Here is a 24790-nt window from a genome sequence, read left to right as displayed (position 1 = left end):
GTCAGAGGGGCCGTAGGCACAAATTGGCAGCCACGCTTCTGCCCCAGGGCAACTGTGGATACAAATGTAGTTTACCACCACCAGAGTGTGAATGTGAGAGCGAATGAATAATGGGTCAATAATGTAAAGCGTTTTGGGTGTTTAGGAAAGCGCTATATATGTCCAATCCATTATTATTATTACATTTCCATATTAAATCCTCTTTTCCATCAACATTCCGAAGAAGTTATTTATCTGGTAATAGAATCAACGTTCTTCAACACACTGCCCCGCCCCCAAAAATTCCAGGGAATCTGAAAAGTTCCACTCCCCTAGTAGAAGTTTTTGTAAGGAAAGTTTGGGGTCGAGAGAACATTTTTACCAGGGAATTCTGATGGAAATGCACAGAGGTCTTTCTAAATCCTGGGTAAAGTTGAACTTCCTGTGGTGGAAAATGGATGTTATGTGTCTGACTGATGTCAAAACTAGGGATGAAATGATTACTGTTATAACGATACACCGCGGTACAATTCCTAAAGGTTAGTATTACCGCTGAAGGCACCTGAGAAAGAGAGAGAGAGAGAGAGAGAGAGAGAGAGAGAGAGAGAGAGAGAGAGAGAGAGAGAGATGGTTAGTATTACCGCTGAAGGGACCTGAGAGAGAGAGAGAGAGAGAGAGAGAGAGAGAGAGAGAGAGAGAGAGAGAGAGAGAGAGAGAGAGAGAGAGAGAGAGAGAGAGAGAGATGCATGGAACAGAGATACACACGGCCCAGTCCAAGTGCATGCGTCCGTCCCGTGGGTCAAACCAGGTCAAAGGGGGTCAACCCAGGTCAGGAGTTCTCAGGTTCAGGAACTGTGAAAGGGTTGGGTCCAGCTCACAGAAGTTTTCTATCAGATATGAACAGGCTCCTGGTCCTTTGTGTCGGACCAGGTCGATCACATATCTAGCTCTCTCTTCTCTGCGTTTCGTTTTAGCTGCTTCTTTTTCGCCGTCATTAATAAACCTCCATTCTAAAAGTCTGTCCAACAGTTGGTCCAGAACCGGCTCCGACACACGTTTGATGAACTCAGACCGAACTGAAAACAACTTGTCCTCTAGAGAGATGTTCTGCTGAGACCTCAGCTGATGACTCACAGCAGGATCTGAAGGACGAACAGAAGAAGATATGAATGAACTGCAGCCTGTGACTGCTTCCACAGCTTTAAAAAAAAAAATAAATAAATAAAATCACACATGAAATTGAATGACAATGATGAAAACAAATTCAAAACCTGTCCATAAATGTCAAATAACCAAACTACATCTTCTTTAGAGCGACATTATTTTATCATACTTGAACGTAGCTGGATTAGGTCCAATTAGCATCTCCATATCTACTTCAGTGTTTATGAAATCACAATTTAAGTTTTGCGTTTTCACGATTCAGATCCTACTGTTCAGCAGCTTGGAGAAACCTTCCACTTTGCTGTTCAACCTGCTGTTCCTCTGAGTTCGTTTCCATCCGGTTTCACCATGTTTTCCACAGATGGAGCTGCATTCGTCCTCTTTCAGACAACGTGACGACCGAAGCCCAGTGACTTACACAATCTGAACTATGAGCCTCCAAGTGACAGGAGTTCCATCCAACTGACCATTAGACCAACAAGTGGTTCCAGGCACAACAAACCCCGCCCCTCGCATGTATTAGAGCTGATGTTGGCATCGATTCAGCCGATGTCATCATGTATATGTGTGTCCTGATGTCAGCATATCACTTGCCTCTATATATGTGCCAAGTTTGAAGTAAATTGAAACAAAATTGATGTTTTTATAGACATTTGAAATTTCACCCATTATAAGTAAACGGGGAAAAAAGATTTTAAAAATTCATAAAAAATGTGAACTTTGACCTACTTTTCTCAAACTGTAACCACTTTGATTCTGGGTCACTGGCAATATATAAACCCAATTTGGTATGAATTCAACCTGTAGTTTTGCTGCTACAGTGTTAACATCAAAGAAACAAACAAACCGAACCAAAAATAATACCCCTCGTCTCCCCTTTGGGGGGCGGGGTAATAAAGAATTGGCTTACTCCTTAAAATAATGCAGTATTATAAACTCTTATTGTATTATCAATTATGCAAAATAATCTGAAATCAATCATGTCAAATATGTATAGTGGAGTAAAAGGTTTAAATATTTACTACTGTGATAATAAATCAAACAGGACCACGTCTTACCAGTCAGATGCACTTCATGCTCCCAGATCTCTTGGTTTTCTTGGTCTTTGACTGTTAAAGTCACCCGGTTCATGTTGTTCGGAAGGCGGATCTCAAATGTTGGGTGATAATTTGGTCCGAAGTTCATGATAAAATTGGCTTTCTGAAAACCAGCAGTAGTTTGGGCATTATTACAGTCTATAAAGTGAACAGTAGTGGTTTAATTAACCAGTTAATGACATGACTGGTTAGTTTCCTCTGCTTACCTTAGGTTGTACTATGTAGGCTTTTGGACAGTCCACAGTGTAACTATGGTTTTTGATGAGTTCACATCTAGAAGGGGCTTCAACGTACTGTTTAGCATTCCACTGATTTCTCTGGACCTTTAGAGACATCACAACATTTATATTAACATCAGGATGATTTAAAGACATCTCAATACTCAAGGTTAGTGTGATTCATTATCTAAAAGTAACAGGGCCGAGGTCTTAAACTCCGTTCCAGTTCATCCAAAGGTGTTCGGTGGGTTGAGGTCAGCCTTTATGGAGGTCAGTCCAGCCTCTACTGCTCTGGGGTCCAGTGGTGGTATTCTTTCCGACACTCCACTCGACCCTTCACATTATGTGCGGTGGTGCAAGACTCATATTTAGCTGCCTGGCCTTGGAAACCCATGAAGGTTCCATCAGACAGTTTTTATGCTGATATTAATGCCAGAGGAAGTTCTACACCTCAGTCCAGGCCAACCCAGCTCCACTTTACATGGTCTGTCCCTTCATGGCTGAGCTGCATCTACTTTGTAAAAACATCCCTTACAGTTGATGATGGAATATCGAACTAGAAGCACTCGGAGAGCGCAGACCTCCGCCAAGGCTGATCAGTGCCCCCCCCCCCCCCCCCCCCCCATCATTTCTTCCTCATCCCATTTCCAACAAACCCTGAAAATTTCATCCAAATCTGTCCATAACTTTTTGAGTTATGTTGCACACTAACAATCAGTGCCCCCCCCCCCGTGGGCCCCCCCACCCCCGATCACCACCAAAATTTAATCATTTCTTCCTTATCCCATTTCCATCAAACCCTGAAAATTTCATCCAAATCTGTCCATAAATTTTTGAGTTATGTTGCACACTAACGGACAGACAAACAAACAAACAGACAGACAGACAAACAAACAAACCCTGGCAAAAACATAACCTCCTTGGCGGAGGTAATAATGGAGAAATGTCACAAACTGACTTGTTGCAACAGCACCATCCTATTACTGTACCAGACTGGAATTTGGTGAGTTCTGTAGAACCACCTGTTGTGACTGTACGGCTAGGTGTTTGATTTCACAAACCTGTGGAAACTGGACTGAGTGAAACACCTGAATTCAGTGGGTTAGAGGTGTGGGTCTATACTATGGTCCATATAGAGAAGATCAAATCACATGGAAGAGTCCTGGTCCTGACTGGAGCCTGCTGGTTTGTTACCAGTGGAGTAGTGGACAGAGGATAGGTTTGAACTTATTGACCTGAAGGACCATGTGTATGTTTTTACATTTAAAACCACAGTGAATGTTGTCTGGTTCTTCAGAAACGCCTCAGGTTATAAGAGACCCTTTTGAAACTAGACTTAGGTCTCCACAGATTAAGCCTAATTATAAATTCTGATACATTCGTACCTCTTTCACAGGGATGTTGCAGGGCAGCAGTAACATATTTAGCTTCTGCCTTTCTGTTTTTGGGTCTGGTGGTGCGAGGAACAGCAGAACTTGGCCATGGACTCTTCTCCCGATAAGCCATTCTACAAACTGCCAGACGAGGCCAAAGGCAGACAGGTGTGGGATATCGATGACCACATGAGTGTCTGTGATCTCCAGTGGATCAATGAAGCTCGTTCCATCGTCAGTGATGTGGGCGACAGACAGGCTTCCAGAGCGCTGACCTGTAAAAACAGAAACTCCTCCTGAACCAAGATCCAACAGGACGAACTCACAGCTTCAAAAATCTGACAAGATGAAAACTGATCTGAACGAACTTCAGTTAACTGCCAATATTCACACTACTTAAAAATGAAAACAGGACCACAGTCTAGTTGTTGATTCAGTAAAACTGAATGTGTGATAAGTTTCTTACCGTGCTTTGTCTCACAGTGTGGGAGGTGGAGTTTGTGAACAGCGTTCTCAGGACATTCGATGCGGAACAGTGGACCTGCAGGCGTTCTACCATGTGACCCCACCAGGACCTCATTCCATTGGTCAATGCTATACTGCAGCTCCGCCCTCTGATCCACAACAAACACCAGTCCAGTCAGAGTACAATGGAATAAACCTGAACGAGGACACTTGAACCTGTACAACACAGACAAGTTCCATTCATACACAAAGTTTGGACCGGGTAACTTCACCCCTATTCTGAGTCCAGTCCCACCCACTGATCCTGAAAATGAGTCCAGTGTCTTCCAGAGGCTGATGGAGGTGATGAGGGTCTCAATGTCCAGGTGTGGATGTGACACAGGAGAAGTTCAGGGACATCAGGATAGAATCACAGAGAACCTCAGAATCATATGAGGCTATGAAACGTTTGGTTTGGGTTTTTATTCTGGTTTTAAGATAAGGTGGATGCATGTGATGGAGGAGCCCCTATTCCATCTGCCTGCCCCAACAATTAGTTTAATATGTGGTCCCCGGGTAAGGACAGACACTTGGTTTGGGGTTTTATTTAGGTTTTACCACTTGAAACATGGTTTACTCTTATATAATTTTATGAAGTAGAGTCATCTGAAATGATCGACTCCACAGAATCAAAGCTCCTTAATTAGAGCCATGGAATTTAAGGCTGAAATTTGTAACAGAATGTTAAGTTATTCTGACCAGTCCTTCAGTGGAATATGTAGCAGACTGACTAGTTATAAGATATATGACAATAACTGTTCACTATGTTGTAGTGAAAAATTAATATTGTTAAAAAAAACAAACTAATGTAATTCATCAACTTTAAAAGGGTGTTTCCAAGCCTATGAACCAGAAGTATCTGCCTGACACTAACCCTCAGGGCTGGTACTGTGTAGGTTCTGCTTTGTTTCATGTTGGTTATAGTCAGGTGGTCTACACATAAATAGTGAGTAAATCTATTTCCTGTCACGTCAGTGCCTGTGGATCACTTGGGTTAAACTGAAATGGTAACTGTTGAGTCTGTTACCTGAAGCAAAGTGTAGTTTTACTCATAATTTCCTAAATTTCCTCCTAAATGAAGCCACACTGTTGCATGTTTTGCCACTGGGTTCTGTGTTCTGGTTGTACAGTCATGTCAGTGCATACGCTCTATTCTGTTTTGTAAGATTTTCTTACCTGTATGAAGTGAGTCCAGACTCAGCTGATACTTCAGGTGTGAACTCCTAGAATTGACAAAGGTCCAGTTTTAGTTCAGTCCATGTCCTGGTTCATGACTTTACCGTCGTTTGTCCAAATGGTTGACGTTTGTGTTTGTGTACCTCCCAGTTGGACGCTCCAGCCTGAGCCTCTGCGCAGACGAGCTGCTGCTTCTCTGGATCTTCAGGACTGGTGCGAGGGTCTCGGTCCACACAGTCCTCTACGCCGTCCTCAGACTCCTTCAGGTCTAAGTCTGAAGTGGACGGACCTGGTGGGTGAAGAGAGTCGGCAAACTCACTGGTGGACGTGGTTTCATCCCAGTGGGTGAAACCACATACAAAACATGCAACAGCTGAAGCTGAAGTGTGGGAAGATGATGTTGGTTTAACTGTCTGGATGACAAGATTCAGATGAATTCAAACATCCTGTAAGTACAGCTGCAGGACTCAGACACAGTGTCCACAATAGTGGCTAATTCTACAATGTATGTCTGTGCTCCTCTGAGGATTAAGGCATTTGGATTTTCATTCTTCTAAATGTGTGTTTTCTTTTACTTCCAAATCTTCTTACTGAATTTTCAACAAATGTTCAGGAATTGTGTATTTTTCCAACTCATACAAACTTGAACTAGTGAAACAAAACTACAGGCCCATTGGTGGGATTCTTCCAGCAGAGTCCACCCTGTGAGCCAGACTAGTCCTGGACTGTAGGTATGAAGCTGATCCACAGGCACAGTTTACAACAGTTGTCTTTAAATGTGGATGTTCTACTCACATGGTTCATGTCTGTCAGCTCCAGTTCTGTTGAAACAAACACAAATGCAGATCAAACAAGTGGTTCCGGGCACAACAAACCCCGCCCCTCGCACGTATTGGAGCTTATTTTGGCATCGATCCAGCTGATGTCATCATGTCTATACGTGTGCTGATGTCAGCATATCAATAATCTTTATATATGTGCCAAGTTTGAAGTAAACTGAAACAAAATTGATATTTTTTAAACATTTGAAATTTCGCCCATTATAAGTAAATGGGAGAAAAAAAAAAGATTTTAAAAATTCATTTGAAATTTAAACTTTGACCTACTGTTCCCAATATGTGATGACATCTACTCTGGGTAACTGGCAATCTATAAACCCAGTTTGGTATGAATTCAACCAGTAGTTTTGCTTCTAGCGTGTTAACAAACTGAACCAAAAACAATACCCGTTGCCTCCCCTTTGGGGGGCGGGGTAATAAAGCCTTCTAAACATCTCACTGCATAAACCTGGATTTAAAGGTTAGAAGGAGAATTCAAGAATGAACCATTAAGGATTAAATGTGAATTCAACATGTGTTCCACAGCTCTGTTCATATGGTTTCAGATCTCTGGAGAAAACAACAGCCTGAACATGTTATTTACTGTAAGGTATGAAATAAAGACACACAATGTTCTCCAACGGTGTCAGTGATAATGGTACCGTTTATCTGAGGGTCCAGGTTCACTGTCAGAGTCTGGAGGACGACCTTTGACCCCACAGCCAGACTCTGATGTGTCCTCCTCTGTCTCCACTCCATGACACATCGGGATTCCAGTTAATATCGTATTGTCGGTCCTAGACATAAAACACACAGACTGTCATGTTTGATCACATGTGGGTTCGTCCCTTATCTCTGTCTGTTCTCGCTGCCCTTTAACAAAGGTTCCATCTCTTCATCCACATCAGATCTACTAAAATATCACCTGATTCCTGAATTCACTATCGATTTCCAAGTGGCTCCATCCTGTCATTAGTCTGTTTTTTCCTCCTTAAATCATCAGATTCATAAAATGTTCCAAACTGACCATCTCCAATACTTCATACTTTCAATAAATGACGTCAGTAAAATGCAACATTTCAGCCTCATATCATCATTAGTTTTTGAGACAGTGGGACTTTGAAAATGACAGTAAATGTAAAAACGTGCTACAGAAAATGATGCTAAATTCAGTCAAACTGTTGAACTATTGATAACAGATGGATACGACAGACGCATGATACAGATTTGTGATGGATCTTCAGTTCAGTACCTCTATATTTTACAGAAAACATGGTGTCATTGATGCACTGAAAACAAAGTTTGTTTAAAGACACCAGTTTCATATTTTCTGCATACATTAATACAAACATGCTCATTCCACTGATATAATTGTACATACTAGACCTTGTCACACATGAGCATTATACAACTGAAAATAGGTGTAGTTTTTTCTTTCTTCTCCTTTTTAATGCCTCATCAATCAGACATTTTTATTTGTTGTAAAAATCTCATGTGATTCAGTGTGGAGATCCACCAAGACAAAATCAGTGTGAAACCATCCATCTGTCATGAACATCTAAAAAGTAATGAAGTCCTGGAGTTAGTATCTTCACTCACATCACAAAAACTAAAAACTATGAAGACATCAGGATCAGATTTTGTCTGCCGTTTTCTGGAATATTAACATTATTTTATGAATGTATGAAGTAAATGGGAGATGGTCAGTTGGAAGGCTGGTAATTTCACATGGACTGAGCCCTTTCTCCATCTCCCAACATTAAACATAGAATGATTTCAGTGGTTCTGATCAGATCACCTTATGCCTGTGAATACAATAAATACTCTCAAAGCATATTTGAATTTGACTGGATTCAGGTCTGAATGGAACATGTTAACTCTATAACAGTAACAGACAGTGAACTGACCATAGTTTCTCTAGTTTATAGTCTGGACTCTGCAGTAAATCCTCCAACAGCTTCACTCCTGAATCCTTCAGGTTGTTTTCCCTGAGATCAAGTTCTGTCAGATGGAATGGATTGGACTTCACAGCTGAGGCCAGAGAAGAACAGCTGACATCTGACAAACTGCAGCGATCCAATCTGAATAAAGAAGAAATGAAACAGATTCAAATCTGTTAATAATCCAGTCAGATGTGTTCAGATTATGAATGTGTAATTTAAGATATAGAAAATAAAAATCATAAATGTAGGATATATAGGAATAATGTTTTCCTGACTGATTATTCTTAATGTGAACTAAATTTAGACTATATTTATATCATGACTTCAGGTTTTTTTGTACTTGTGTATTTGGGTTTATTTGATAATATTTAGGAATCATAATCCTACAGGTTTTAACTCAGTAAAGTCAGGTATAGACCAGCATACACCCATGAGAAATTATCTGTTGGTTCTACTGTTTCTATTGTTTCTTCTAAAGTATCTTCATAAAGGACCATTATTTCAACCCCAGAAGGTTAAAAAGGAACAGTTCATATTGTTGAATCCTGGAGAAATGTGGCCGTTTGTCAAAAACATCATTTAATTTAACAACTCAAATATAATTTCTCTAAGTAACAGGATTTGTTTTTAATGTTACCATTAACTTGAAATGAGTACGAAAGACAATAGATCATTTAGAATTTCAGAGTTATATAGTCAGTTATGTTTATTAGTAAATTAATTATGACTGAAACCTATGAATTTTCCAATAGTACCAATAAAACCAACCTCAAAATCTGTAGTTTACAGTCTGGACTCTGAAGAAAATCACACAACAGCTTCACTCCTGAATCCTTCAGGTCGTTTCCTCTCAGATCAAGTTCCGTCAGATGGAATGGATTGGACTTCAGAGCTGAGGCCAGAGAAGAACAGCTGACATCTGACAAAATGCAGCATTCCAATCTGAATAAAGAATAAATGAAATAGATTCAAATCTGTTAATAATCCAGTCAGATGTGTTCAGCTTTTAAATGTTCAGTCCAACATTACTATGTCCTAATCAATGAGTTTGACCTGTAATTAATGGAAAGATGCTTTATAATTCAAATAAAACTAATGAATATTTCTACTTTATTAGTTAAATAAAATAAATAAATATTAATTAAATACAGTTCGTATAATGCACATGTCAGTAAAGTGGTCTGAGAGGACATCAGACTTCATCTACAGTGGCTTCACTTTTCTACAACACTATGAACAGCAGCAGGTTCATCTATATCTACAATTACAGGCTTTAGATTTGGACTGAGAGGAGAGGGCGAGGAAGGAGTGGACGCTCAAATTCAGACATTAGTTTTTGTCAGATTTCATTTGACTTCAGTGTTAATGAGACAAACCCAATGACTTTAGAAAAACCACAATCAGACTGGTTTTGGTTTTGGTTGATGTTGTCCATGTAGGTCTGAGTAATATGACCAAAAATATTACAAATGATAAACATTTACAAATCAAGTTACACACATGATTATTATGATAAATGTCAAATCCTTATTCATTCCCAATTTAAAGTATGATTTTTGGTCCCGAGTTAAAAATGAACACACTTGATGGTTATTTGTGGTTTTAAATGATGAATAAAAATATAAATGTAATAATAATGATGTAATAAGATCGAATGACATCAAATCAATAACTGAAAAAACATGAAAGTAGCACAATGTTAAAGACAAAAACATTTTCAAATACACAAAGACACACAACACAGCTGCTATAACACTATATCAGAGCAGAATGGGACAACATTCATGTCCCCAAACTCCATCCACTGGTGTCCTCAGTTACAGACTGTTGTTAAAGAAGAGGAGATGGTCCACAGTGGGAAACATGGACCTGGAACAACTTTACACACACGTCTGACTGACATCAAGGTCAATATTACATTTGGAATTTTTTTCTTAAAATGCTTCATTTTCTCACTTTAAACATTTGTTTTCTATGTTCGATTGTGAATAAAATGTGGGTTCAGAAGGTTTACATTGTATTCTGTTTGGAATTACGTTTAAAACAATGTCTTTTTAAAAAAAAATATATATTGGGGCTGTGGATTAAAAATGGAACATTGAACCATTTTGTTAAAACAACAGTGAACCAACCTCAGAATCTGTAGTTTACAGTCTGGACTCTGAAGAAAATCACACAACAGCTTCACTCCTGAATCCTCCAGGTCGTTTTCACTCAGATCAAGTTCCGTCAGATGGAATGGACTGGACTTCAGAGCTGAGGCCAGAGAAGAACAGCTGACATCTGACAAACCGCAGCCCCTCAGTCTGAATAAAGAATAAATGAAATAGATTCAAATCTGTTCATAATCCAGTCAGATGTGTTCAGGTTTTAAATGTTCAGTCCAACATTACCATGTCCTAATCAATGAGTTTGACCTGTAATAAATCGAAAGATACTTTATAATTCAAATAAAACTAATAAATATTTCTACTTTATTAGTTTCATAAATATAAATGAAATACAGTTCGTATAATGTAAATTATAATAATAAATGTAAATTCATAACATGTAAATAAAATAATAATACACAAATATTCTATTTTCATGGGTGCCATCTTTCAGAACATAAACATCCAAACAGGTCCAATGGATAACAACCACATTTGGTGTTGTCATGTGACACTAGTGGCCCGACCTGGAGGGAACCGTTACTGGTAGAAAACAAACAACCCTGTTCCTCAGGAATTTCATGTCATATGGAACTACATTACATGTCAAATTACAGTAGGTTAGAAACCAGAGGTGATTTCTCATAGACTGCAGTGGAAGCTCGGCTTCCCCTAAAATTACTCGAATTAAATGGTTAAATCTGTTCGGTTGTGTTGACATTTTATCGACTACAAATGTGTTAGAACACATTCATCTCAAAGACGAGTTTGTTCAGAATCAGCTTTATCACAGATCATCAGACTCGATGTTGTTCACTTCTCCTCCATTCCCGTTGTGCTGTTTTCTCATTCGATCTCTGCTCAGTTCATTTGTCCATAGACGCTCAGCGTCCATGCACTTCAATGGGACTGAGTGGAACAGTTTTTTTCATTGCCTCAAAACTGGACAGTAATTGGATAAATGCCACAATGTTGTCCCGCCCCCGGACGCTCAGCGTCTCTGGGGGTGAATGGAGCTGTGGGCGGAGCTCTGCTGGGCTGGACACTGAGCTTCCACGTGCTGATTGGAGGATCAGTCAAAAGGCTGAATCCCATTTGACTGACAGCTGTTTTCAGATCTACTCCTTCACTGACACAGTTCAGTTTAATACCGCTGCACGTTCTGCTGTTAAATCAAGAGAGAAACCACTACGAAATTACTTGTTCATTTCTTGCACTGTAAATAAAACACACTCATTGTACTTCCTTGTTTCAATTTAAAGGTCCCGTATTATGCTATTTTTCAGTCACGTCATATAGGTCTCAGAAGCCCAAAAACATAGTATTTAAGTTTGTTCGCCCCAAAATCATCCTTTTTTCGGAGTTTCAGCGGTCGAAAAAGTCTCTCTCACCAGCCCTCCTCAGAACAGGCTGTTTCTGGGCCTGCTTCCGGGTATGCAAATGAACGCATCTGTCCACGCCCACTCCCCCTCCCCTCTCTGGGAGAGGACGCGGCTTCCGCTAGCGGTACTACGCGCTAATGTTGACTGTGAAGCCATGGCTCTCTCGTCTACAATACACGTCTCAGACAGAACGTCTTTCCAAACACTGGCTTTCTTTGCCTTGAGGCGTGATTGAGCCCCGACGGAAAACGGCGGTGTTGTGTTGGGTTCATGGACCTGACACGGAAAGACGCCTGCCGCCACTAATGCAGGCAGCTACTAACAAGCCTGATGCTAACTATACTGATGCTAACCACAAAAGGCCCGTGTTCAGAGTAGTTCTGTTGAATGTCTCTGGATATTATCAGCTCTTGCATGTAAACGGGGACGCAAACGTTAGCAGCAGTAACCGAGCTATGTTAGCTGCCATGCTAACGTTAGACGTACACATCAACCACCAGCTTATCCGTAATGTAGGGTTATGCAGTAAAGATACAAACAAATGATCAGAACTTACATCTCCCACACTTGTACTTGGGTCACGAAGCGTTGGTACTGCGTCCTTCTGGATTCGGAGTCTTTGTGCTAAGCCAGAGCTGTATGGGCCCATGTTAAAAAACACTCGTCCGTGAAATGCCGGGCACACACATACAAGCGTTTGGGAATGTTGTTTGGTACATGACCATCACAGATAGAATCCAGACACTTTTTACGGAGAGGCTCGGAAGTGGGGAGCAAAAATAAACTATCGTGTTGGTGTGTGCAGCCAACAACACCACAACTTGCGTGTCTCGCCTTCGCCATGTTTGTTGTCCAAGAGGTACTTTGCCAGGGCGGGGCTCGCTTTGCGAGGGTGGGGGCACAGTCAGGGGGAGGAGTTAAATCCGCTTATGTCGTCATAAACGGAGCCAACTCAAACTCGGCCGTTTGAGCAGGCATTTTCACAAACTGTGGTGTAGCAAGGCAGGGAGGAAACAGACAGTTTTCAAATTCTAACCTCATAATGTGGCTACTGCAACACACACTACTATAAGAAAACTGTCACAAAGTGACATTTGCATAATACGGGACCTTTAACATAATTTCATCGTTTTCTTGTTTCAGTTACATAATTTAATCATTTCTTGCTCGAGTTTGCGGTTCTTAGAGTTAGTCAATCCAGAGAAGTTTGCTGACATGAGAGATGTGTTTCCAGAAGAGGCATTCCAGAGTCTTCTGAAAAGTTATGGTGTATATTTGGATTCAGTTAGACTGAGGTCTGAGCTTCAAGTTCTGTATTCGAATGAGGATGTACAGGGTAACAGAGGAAAACTGTGTGATTTTTGGATTTTTCTAAAAGATATGGAATTGGACAGTGCAATGCCTCAGCTACACAAACTGTTGTCACTGGTGGCAACAATTGGAGCAACATCAGCAGGTGTAGAAGCAGCTTCTCGTCTAAAAAGGCTGAAGTCCTACACCCGCAACACAATGGGCCAAGGCCATCTAAGCAGCCTAGCTCTGCTGGACATTGAGAGGACACTGGTCCAGTCCCTGGAAAAGACGCCTACTTGGTACGATAAGGTCACTGACCATTTTCTTAATAAAAATCGGACCAATGGCCCTGTAGTTTACCGGCCAAATTAAAAGCTGTGGGAAATGTATCCAGATGCCATTTATTATCACCCAGTTCTGTGTATTTAGTATGTGACAGAAATAACCCATGTTTTGGTCATATTCCAATCAGATCTGTAAAAAATAAAATTCCAACTTGATATCATTGATACTTACTGATTTATTGGATCAATCCACTTCCTATGTCTTATAAAGGGAAAATTTTTCAAAGTTGCACCAAATCCAGAATCAGATCTGGACTGAAATAATTTCACTAACTTTAGTTGACATAATCATAAAGAAGCTGTATACCAAGTTTGAAGTCAATCAGAACTGGAGTTTGGGAGAAGAAGATGATTGAAAGTATACAACTTCTTTATGATGATGTCAACTAAAGTTAGTTAAATTATTTCCATCCGGATCTGATTCTGGATTTGGTGCAACTTGGAAAAATTTTCCCTTTATAAGACACAGGAAGTGGATTGATCCAATAAATCAGTATCAATGATACCAAGTTGGAATTTCATTTTTTTACAGATCTGATTGGAATATGACCAAAACATGGGCTATTTCTGTAATAGAATAAATACACAGAACTGGGTGAGAATAAATAGCATCTGATACATTTCCCAAAGCATTTAAGTTGGCCGGTAAGCTACAGGGCCATTGGTCCTATTTTTTTTATTTCGTCATTTCAAAGACCACATTGGACCAGTTTACACTGAATCTTTAGGATTCATTTCATCTTTATTAAGGTTGTTTTTCCTTTTCAAACAGGTGGAGGTCCCTCCTTTATGTTGGACATAAAACCAGTAACTAAGGCCAACCACCACACACTTCAGTCTGTCATTACTGAACCACTTTCATTGTGTGCTTGATGAATCCAATCATTGTGTTTGGTTATTACCAGGATTCCTGGAGTCACTCAAAGTCCTGCATCACAGACACACAAAGGAATTCAACCCATGGAATCAATCACATTATCAGCAAATTCCAGGTTTCATCAACTTTTGTGTATTCGGAGCTGAATTCAATTCTTATATACACCTGTAAACATTCCACGTAGAGGCTAGTGATGTGAAAATACATACATTATATTTAGGTTAGGACTTCGCCTGCCCACTGATAAGATTAGGGAGAGATCAGGGGGGTCAAACATACGGCCCGTGGGCCAAAACCAGCCCACCAAAGGGTCCCATTCAGGCCATGGCATCAATTTATGAAATATAAAAATGACACTGAACATATAAAGAATCAAGGATGTTCAAATCCTTTTAGTTCAGGGGTCACATACAAACAGATTCAGTCTAAAGTGGGTCAGACCAGTAAAATACTATCAGAATAACAGAAAAATAAGGACAACCTCCAATTTGACTGTTTGTTTCATTTCTCAAAAATTTTAATGACATGAAAATGTTTCATGTACAAACTATCCTTTCACAAAAATGTGAATAACCTAAAAAATACGAACCTGAAACGTCTTAAGTGCAATTTTAACAATATTACTCCTATTAATACATGTTTTGTGTCTTTGTAGATCCACTGTGATCTGGAAGTTGTAATGCACATGTGGAAATGATCAACTCAGACACAATATTGGGAAAATTGAACTTATTTTTCTTCATACATTTCAGGTTGTTTGTGGTTGTTGATTTTATTGACATTATTTTCAAGGAAACGTTGTAGATGTGAACATTTTCATCATGTAATTGGACTTTTTTCACTCTTCTTCTTGTACTGGTCTGGTCCACTTGAGATCATATTGGGCTGAATGTGGAACTGAACTAAAATGAGTTTGAAAACTCTGCTCCACATTATGTGGCTGTTATTCATAGAAAGGACATTCACTGATGTTGGTTTTTCTTCTGCTGTGCTTTACACTTCATTTCCATTACCTCTCAGGTCACTCTCCAACTGTCTATGGTGAAGCTTCAGTTCTTGATGGTTTTTAACGTTACTGGCTCAAAAAAACACAATGACTTGAAGCTCATTGTCAGTAAAGTGGTCTGAGAGGACATCAGACTTCATCTACAGTGGCTTCACTTTTCTACAACACTATGAACAGCAGCAGGTTCATCTATATCTACAATTACAGTCTTTAGATTTGGACTGAGAGGAGAGGGTGAGGAAGGAGTGGACGCTCAAATTCAGACATTATTTTTTGTTGGATTTCATTTGACTTCAGTGTTAATGAGACAAACCCAATGACTTTAGAAAAACCACAATCAGACTGGTTTTGGTTTTGGTTGATGTTGTCCATGTAGGTCTGAGTAATATGACCAAAAATATTACAAATGATAAACATTTACAAATCAAGTTACACACATGATTATTATGATAAATGTCAAATCCTTATTCATTCCCAGTTTAAAGTATGATTTTTGGTCCTGAGTTAAAAATGAAGACACTTGATGGTTATTTGTGGTTTTAAATGATGGATAAAAATATAAATGTAATAAAAATGATGCAATAAAATAAAACGGCATAAAATAAATAACTGAAAAAACATGAAAGTAACACAACGTTAAAGAAAAAAACATCTTCAAATACACAAAGACACACAACACAGCTGCTATAACACTATATCAGAGCAGAATGGGACAACATTCATGTCCCCAAACTCCATCCACTGGTGTCCTCAGTTACAGACTGTTGTTAAAGAAGAGGAGATGGTCCACAGTGGGAAACATGGACCTGGAACAACTTTACACACACGTCTGACTGACATCAAGGTCAATATTACATTTGGAACTTTTTCCTTAAAATGCTTCATTTTCTCACTTTAAACATTTGTTTTCTATGTTCGATTGTGAATAAAATGTGGGTTCAGAAGGTTTACATTGTATTCTGTTTGGAATTATGTTTAAAACAATGTCTTTTTAAAAAAAAAAAAATATTGGGGCTGTGGATTAAAAATGGAACATTGAACCGTTTTGTTAAAACAACAGTGAACCAACCTCAGAATCTGTAGTTTACAGTCTGGACTCTGAAGAAAATCACACAACAGCTTCACTCCTGAACCCTTCACGTCGTTTCCACTCAGATCAAGTTCCGTCAGATGGAATGGATTGGACTTCAGAGCTGAGGCCAGAGAAGAACAGCTGACATCTGACAAACGGCAGTAATCCAATCTGAATAAAGAATAAATGAAATAGATTCAAATCTGTTCATAATCCAGTCAGATGTTGTCAGGACCTGTGCCTGTTTGACTCTCAGCTCCTCCCTTTTGGTTATGGACCTGTGTCTGCATGACCCTCAGTTTCTCCTTCTGATTACATTCATATGACTCACCTGCTGGCGCTGCATGGCTGCAGCCAATTATCTCTGGCCTATTTAAGGCTTTGGTTTGCAGCCATGCAGCGCTGGTCCATTTCTCCATATCCCGGACATTTATCCATATTCATCCACGGACTCTGACCCCAGGTTTTGTATGTTTTTTATGGACTCTGTTTCTGCTTTAGTTTTTGTGTTAGGTTTTTCGTTGTCTGGTTTTCTTTTTTGTAAAATAAACTTATTTTTTCCCTTCAGTATCGAGCATTTGTGTCCTTTCTTTTCCCCTTTGTGACAGAATGGACCAGCCATACCTGGACTCAGCCGGTACTGAAGGGACCCGTTTTTTCGTTTTTCCGTGTTTTAGTTTTTTATTCCTGGTTTCGTTTGCTTTTCCTTAATTTTCCCCTGTACCGTCGCTCCGCGCCTCCCTGCCCCATTTCCGGCTTTTCCGAGACTCACCCTTGTCCTCAGCGACGGCGGCTCGGTTTCCTCTGTGCCGGTTGGTTCGGGAGGTCCCGGAGCCGTGAGGTGCACACCCCGGTTTGTTCTCCCAGTGTATCTGTCCCCTGTCTAATTCCTGTCTTGTATTACCGGCGTTCCCATGTCATGTGGGGTCCCGGTCCATGTTGAGTCCGGGCTCTCCTCCCGTGTTTTTTTCCGGTACGTTTCTGTCTTTCGTCTGTTTCTTGCCTTGTGTTTCCAGCGTCCTATTCCTTGTGGGGACCTGGGCCTTCGTGGGGTCCGGGTTCTTCTCTTGTGTCTTTTCCTTCGTGTGTCTAATGATTTCAGTGAAGTTCATTAGTTTTGATCTGTCTGTCCATGTTAGTTTGTTTGTTCTGCTTGTTTTATTCGTCTCTCTCTGTCCGTGTGTGCTGTTTTCTGTATATTTCTCTGTGTGTATTTCTCCTTCTGTGCATTTTTCAGTCTGTTTCTTGGTCTGTGTGAATTTTCTAGTTTGTGTGCTTTTGTTTCATTTCTCCCTTCCCTCGTTCTATTTTGTTCTGTCGTGAAACTTGTGTTCTATTTTTTTTTTTTCCAATCAGTCATTCCTTTTTTGTCCTTCATTTCTGTTAGATTCTTTTTTCCCCCTGTATTTCTGCTAGATTCTGTTGTCTTTTCCCTGTTTGTCCTTTAGCTCTGTTTCTTGCAGTTCATGTTCTTCAGTTCTGTAGATTGTCCCTCTACCTGTGTCTGTCTGTCCGTGTTTCTCTGCTTGGCCTAGTTCCCTTTTTCCTTGGTACTACCTGGAGGCTAGTACGCCGTCTGTTAGTTTCCCCTCCTTGAGGTCCGGTTCCGGCCGCGCAGCGTTTTTAAAGCCTGTTCCTGTCTGTTCCTGAAGTCCGGTTCCATCCGTCCGCGCAGCGTTCCTGTTTCCCCGTCTCGGCCTCGCTCTTCGTTCTCCTGTCAGTCTCAGAGTCCGTTCCCCTGTCAGTTCAGTCTCAGAGTCCATAGTCCTGTCAGTTCAGTTTCAGTCAGTCAGAGTCATGGGTCCAGCCATAGTCCAATTCCAGTTGACGTCTGTAGTCCAGTCATTGTCCGGTCTGTCTTGTCTCAGTTAGTCACTAGTCCAGCCATATTCAGTTCCAGTCAATGTCCTAAGCCCAGCTGGAGTCCTGTCTGCCACAGCCCTGGAGGTCCACGAACCAGGGGATTTTTCTGTCCTGTTTTGGAGGGGTTCTCACGTCCTGGTCAGAGGTTTCTCCATGATCTGGTCCGGAGGGGCTACATCATCCTGGTTTGGAGGTCTGTCCTGAGGTGCTTCGGCAGTCTTCCTGGAGGCTCTTCACGCCGCTTCACCGGGAGGTGCTTCAGCCTGTTCGCCCTGAGGTTTTGCAGCCAGTCTGCCCGGAGGCTTTTCACGCTGTTTCACCGGGAGGTGCTTCAGCCTCTTCGCCCAGAGGCTTTTCACGCTGTTTCACCGGGGGGGTGTGTCAGCCTGTTCGACCTGAGGTTCTTCAGCCAGTCTGCCCGGAGGCTCTTCACGCCGTCCCACCGGGAGGTGCTTCAGCCGGTCTCCCTTGTGGTTTTTCATGCCCCTTTTCGCCAGGATCCCCTCTACTATCCAGGATGCCCTGGTCTCTGTGGGGTTTTTTTTTTTTCGTATTTTTGGGGACGTCAGGATGCCGTCCCTTGGGGGGCGGGTCCTGTCAGGACCTGTGCCTGTTTGACTCTCAGCTCCTCCCTTTTGGTTATGGACCTGTGTCTGCATGACCCTCAGTTTCTCCTTCTGATTACATTCATATGACTCACCTGCTGGTGCTGCATGGCTGCAGCCAATTATCTCTGGCCTATTTAAGGCTTTGGTTTGCAGCCATGCAGCGCTGGTCCATTTCTCCATATCCTCTCCATAACCCAGACATTTATCCATATTCATCCACGGACTCTGACCCCAGGTTTTGTATTTTTTTTTTTTTTATGGACTCTGTTTCTGCTTTAGTTTTTGTGTTAGGTTTTTCGTTGTCTGGTTTTCTTTTTTTGTAAAATAAACTTGTTATTTTTTTCCCTTCAGTATTGAGCATTTGTGTCCTTTCTTTTCCCCTTTGTGACAGATGTGTTCAGGTTTTAAATGTTCAGTCCAACATTACTATGTCCTAATCAATGAGTTAGACCTGTAATTAATTGAAAGATACTTTATCATTCAAATAAAACTAATGAATATTTCTACTTTATTAGTTTCATAAATATAAATTAAATACAGTTCGTATAATGCGTATGTCAGTTAAGTGTAATTTACTCTTAAGCGTCTTTGATTAAATTTTCCCAACAATATAATGATATTCTATATGATCATGATCCATCTTAATTTGGTTTATGATCTCCTTTTCAGACAGACTGTAAAGATCCTGTCATTAATCACTGGTTTTAGCAGACAACATATCACTCCAATCCTTGCATCCCTCCAGTGGCTCCCTGTTTGTTTTAGAATTGACTTTAAGATTTTACTGATCACTTTTAAAGCTCAACTGGGCCTGGCCCAAAGTTATATAGAAGAAATGCTAGTTGACTACGAGCCAGCACGCAGCCTTAGATCCTCGGGCAGAGGGCTCCTGGCTGTTCCAAAGTCGCGGCTTAAATCAAAAAGTGACCGGGCATTTTCCATAAGGGCCCCTCGACTTTGGAACGGCCTGCCCGAGGAGATAAGGCTTGCGGAATCAGTAACAGCTTTTAAATCACTTCTTAAAACACATTTTTATAGACTTTTATGCGATGTCTGTCCCTTTTTTAACCTTAATTTAAATTTTTTAATTTGATCCTGTTTGATAATTAACTTGTTCATACATCTCTCTAATTGTGTTGCTTCTGTTTTAGTGTTTTTACTTGCTTCGTGTATCCTGCCGTTGTGCCCTGTCAAAGCACTTTGTAAACTTTGTTTTTAAAGGTGCTAATACAAATAGTTATTATTAAATAACAGCGTTGTGAAAACTTTCCTGTTTAGTTTCCATTCATTTTATATTGTGTGATTATCAGTGTATGAATAGTATTTAAGTGTTGGATTATGAGCCGTAAGCATTAATGTTGTTGAGCTAATGGATTATTTCAGTCTGTGGATAGTGATTCTATAGCATCTATATATGTATAGAAAGATACAGTTGGATGAGATGATAAAGTGAATAAAATGTGGGTTCAGAAGGTTTACATTGTATTCTGTTTGGAATTATGTTTAAAACAATGTCTTTTTAAAAAAATTTATTGGTGCTGTAGATTAAAAATGGAACATTGAACCATTTTGTTAAAACAACAGTGAACCAACCTCAGAATCTGTAGTTTACAGTCTGGACTCTGAAGAAAATCACACAACAGCTTCACTCCTGAATCCTTCAGGTCGTTTCCACTCAGATCAAGTTCCGTCAGATGGAATGGATTGGACTTCAGAGCTGAGGCCAGAGAAGAACAGCTGACATCTGACAAACGGCAGTAATCCAATCTGAATAAAGAATAAATGAAATAGATTCAAATCTGTTAATAATCCAGTCAGATGTGTTCAGCTTTTAAATGTTCAGTCCAACATTACTATGTCCTAATCAATGAGTTTGACCTGTAATTAACCTAAAGATACTTTATAATTGAACATCTGTGGGAAAGGTGAGATCGTATCCAGATACAGCAGATCCGGATCAAGGTTATTATCGTTAACGAAAACGAACGAAATGACGAAAACTAAAATTGAAAAAACATTTTCGTTAACTGAAATTAATAAAAACTCTAATTAAAAGAAAAAAACGATAACTAACTGAAACTGTATCGTGAGCTTACAAAACTAACTAACACGTATAAAAATTATGGATACAATTCCCTTCGTTTTCGTCTTTGTCAATATCGGATTGATGTCAAATTGATTTATTTCGCTCCAGCAGTTTGAGCTGGTGACACCATACTACACTTCACAGTCTGTCATGTCTGGTCACTGGTGGTTTCCAGTTGTCTTCTGGTCCCCACTCTACCTGGAACATACAGACTAAAGCTGGGACAAAGCAGCACAGTCCTGTCTGGGGTTTACTTTAGTCATACATGGGTCGAGTTTTTTTTTTTTTTTGGCGTACTGTGTGTGTGCGCGTGAGTGACAGAGACAGAGCAGAGCTAAAGGACAGAGTCAGTGTTGAACTAGCATCCAGGTTAAAACTGGAGAGTTTATCACCATGAAAAGGCCTTCCAAGCCCTGAACTGCACAGTTTAGAAGAGGAGAAAAGAGGAGGATGAAAACTAATCCAATTACAGAGGTATGGAACCTGTTAGAATGTTAAAAAACGTGTGATGTTACTAGCTACAGCTAGTTGAACTGAACTGAAGCAAAGTTGGCTAATAATGGAACTGGAAATGATTAAGAGATGAGATATCTGCTAAGGTGTGGTTTACTGCTGAGGAACTGGGTTATATATGTTTATAAGTGGTTTATATATGTTCCTATCTGCTTTAACTGCTGGTTAGCTGGTTTATATATGTTTCTATCTGCTTTAACTGCTGGTTAGCTGGTTTATAATATGTTCCTATCTGCTTTAACTGCTGGTTAGCTGGTTTATAATATGTTCCTATCTGCTTTAACTGCTGGTTAGCTGGTTTATATATGTTTCTATCTGCTTTAACTGCTGGTTGCTGGTTTATATATGTTTCTATCTGGTTTAACTGCTGGCTGCTTTGTGCATCTCCTCTCATGCTTTGCACATCTTTGCATTGTTTCACGTAAGTGACGTTGTGTATGGATTGCACCCCCCCTCAACCTGCTATAGGGAATTTATACATTGTACGGTACATTGTGTCTCTGCTCAGTCCATGAGCCGCCCTAACCTGACCCCCAAATAAAGTGTCCAGGGTAACCCATATCCGCGCCTCACTAATTTCTTTGAATAGGATGATGAGGAAGATAAAATATTTGAAATAACTAAAACTAATACTAAAACTAAACTAAACTAAACTAAAACTAAGCATTCAGAAAAAAACGATAACTAATAAAAACTAACAAACCTGCTCTAAAAACTAATTAAAACTAACTGAATAAGAGAAAAAAAGTCAAAACTAATTAAAACTAAACTATAATTAAAAATCCAAAACTATTATAACCTTGATCTGGATACCCAGTCTGAAAACGCCCTCACGGTCTGGATGTGGATTTCAAAAACACCCCCTTTTTGCATCCCACCCCCAGTATTGACAATGATGAAGTCCAGGATCTAGAACCCAAAGCTATTACTACCATAATAACAGAAAACTGAAAACTTCAATTAGTTTTTCAGTTTATTGTAAAAAAAAAAAAAAAAAAAGTAAAATTACATGAAAATGTTTTCATTTTCAAACTATCCTTTCACAAAAAATGTGAATGACCTGAACAAATATGAACCTGAAATGTCTGAAGTGCAATTTTAACAATATTATTCCTATTAATTTTTTCCTTAAAATGCTTCATTTTCTCACTTTAAACATTTGTTTTCTATGTTCGATTGTGAATAAAATGTGGGTTCAGAAGGTTTACACTGTATTCTGTTTGGAATTGCGTTTAAAACATTGTCTTTTTAAAAAAATTATTGGGGCTGTGGATTAAAAATGGAACATTGAACCATTTTGTTAAAACAACAGTGAACCAACCTCAGAATCTGTAGTTTACAGTCTGGACTCTGAAGAAAATCACACAACAGCTTCACTCCTGAATCCTTCAGGTCGTTTCCTCCCAGATCAAGTTCCGTCAGATGGAATGGATTGGACTTCAGAACTGAGGCCAGAGAAGAAAAGCTGACATCTGACAAACCGCAGCCCCTCAATCTGAATAAAGAATAAATGAAATAGATTCAAATCTGTTAATAATCCAGTCAGATGTGTTCTGCTTTTAAATGTTCAGTCCAACATTACTATGTCCTAATCAATGAGTTTGACCTGTAATTAATCGAAAGATACTTTGTAATTGAACATCTGTGGGAAACATGAGATCGTATCCAGATACAGCACAGATCCGGATACCCAGTCTGAAAACGCCCTCACGGTCTGGATGTGGAATTCAAAAACACCTCCTTTCTGCATCCCACCCCCAGTATTGACAATGATGAAGTCCAGGATCTAGAACCCAAAGCTATTACTACCATAATAACATAAAACTGGCAACTTCAATTAGTTTTTCAGTTTATTGTAAAAAAAAAAAAAAAGTAAAATTGCATGAAAATGTTTTCATTTTCAAACTATCCTTTCACAAAAAATGTGAATGACCTGAACAAATATGAACCTGAAATGTCTGAAATGCAATTTTAACAATATTATTCCTATTAATACATGTTTTGTGTCTTTGTAGATCCACTGTGATCTGGAAGTTGTAATGCACATGTGGAAATGACCAACTCAGACACAATATTGGGAAAATTGAACTTATTTTTCTTCATACATTTCAGGTTGTTTGTGGTCGTTGATTTTATTGACATTATTTTCAAGGATACGTTGTAGATGTGAACATTTTCATCATGTAATTGGACTTTTTTCACTCTTCTTCTTGTACTGGTCTGGTCCACTTGAGATCATATTGGGCTGAATGTGGAACTGAACTAAAATGAGTTTGAAAACTCTGCTCCACATTATGTGGCTGTTATTCATAGAAAGGACATTCACTGATGTTGGTTTTTCTTCTGCTGTGCTTTACACTTCATTTCCATTACCTCTCAGGTCACTCTCCAACTGTCTATGGTGAAGCTTCAGTTCTTGATGGTTTTTAACGTTACTGGCTCAAAAAAACACAATGACTTGAAGCTCATTGTCAGTAAAGTGGTCTGAGAGGACATCAGACTTCATCTACAGTGGCTTCACTTTTCTACAACACTATGAACAGCAGCAGGTTCATCTATATCTACAATTACAGTCTTTAGATTTGGACTGAGAGGAGAGGGCGAGGAAGGAGTGGACGCTCAAATTCAGACATTATTTTTTGTCGGATTTCATTTGACTTCAGTGTTAATGAGACAAACCCAGTGACTTTATAAAAACCACAGTCAGACTGGTTTTGGTTTTGGTTGATGTTGTCCATGTAGGTCTGGGTAATATGACCAAAAATATTACAAATGATAAACATTTACAAATCAAGTTACACACATGATTATTATGATAAATGTCAAATCCTTATTCATTCCCAATTTAAAGTATGATTTTTAGTCCTGAGTTAAAAATGAACACACTTGATGGTTATTTGTATGATAATTTAAATAATGAATAAAAATAGAAATATAATAATAATGATGTCATAAGATCGAATGACATAAAATAAATAACTGAAAAAACATGAAAGCAACACAACGTTAGAGATAAAAACATCTTCAAATACACAAAGACACACAACACAGCTGCTATAACACTATATCAGAGCAGAATGGGACAACATTCATGTCCCCAAACTCCATCCACTGGTGTCCTCAGTTACAGACTGTTGTTAAAGAAGAGGAGATGGTCCACAGTGGGAAACATGGACCTGCAACAACTTTACACACATGTCTGACTGACATCAAGGTCAATATTACATTTGGAACTTTTTCCTTAAAATGCTTCATTGTCTCACTTTAAACATTTATTTTCTACGTTCTATTGTGAATAAAATGTGGGTTCCGAAGGTTTACATT

General features: G+C 39.6%; 1 protein-coding gene across 1 annotated transcript in view; it reads right to left on the bottom strand.

The window, feature by feature from the left end:
* Nucleotides 1-6: 6 nt before the first annotated feature.
* Nucleotides 7-24790, bottom strand: part of LOC115411288 (protein NLRC5-like) — a 92026-nt gene continuing 67242 nt past the window's right edge. Inside the window, exons 17-31 of the mRNA XM_030123364.1 lie at nucleotides 22788-22961; nucleotides 20461-20634; nucleotides 16394-16567; nucleotides 10405-10578; nucleotides 9041-9214; nucleotides 8237-8410; nucleotides 6992-7126; nucleotides 6307-6332; nucleotides 5655-5800; nucleotides 5512-5558; nucleotides 4298-4512; nucleotides 3844-4106; nucleotides 2447-2563; nucleotides 2202-2343; nucleotides 7-1121 (exon numbers count right to left, since the gene is read on the bottom strand). Coding sequence (XP_029979224.1) covers nucleotides 799-1121; nucleotides 2202-2343; nucleotides 2447-2563; nucleotides 3844-4106; nucleotides 4298-4512; nucleotides 5512-5558; nucleotides 5655-5800; nucleotides 6307-6332; nucleotides 6992-7126; nucleotides 8237-8410; nucleotides 9041-9214; nucleotides 10405-10578; nucleotides 16394-16567; nucleotides 20461-20634; nucleotides 22788-22961 — 2458 coding nt within the window. The 3' untranslated portion in view covers nucleotides 7-798. The remainder of the gene's footprint in view (nucleotides 1122-2201; nucleotides 2344-2446; nucleotides 2564-3843; nucleotides 4107-4297; nucleotides 4513-5511; nucleotides 5559-5654; nucleotides 5801-6306; nucleotides 6333-6991; nucleotides 7127-8236; nucleotides 8411-9040; nucleotides 9215-10404; nucleotides 10579-16393; nucleotides 16568-20460; nucleotides 20635-22787; nucleotides 22962-24790) is intronic.

This window comes from Sphaeramia orbicularis, chromosome 20, assembly GCF_902148855.1.
Source record: "Sphaeramia orbicularis chromosome 20, fSphaOr1.1, whole genome shotgun sequence".
Taxonomy (NCBI): Eukaryota; Metazoa; Chordata; class Actinopteri; order Kurtiformes; family Apogonidae; genus Sphaeramia; species Sphaeramia orbicularis.
Note: the sequence above shows the minus strand (reverse complement) of the source record. Positions and strands in the feature narration are given on the sequence as shown.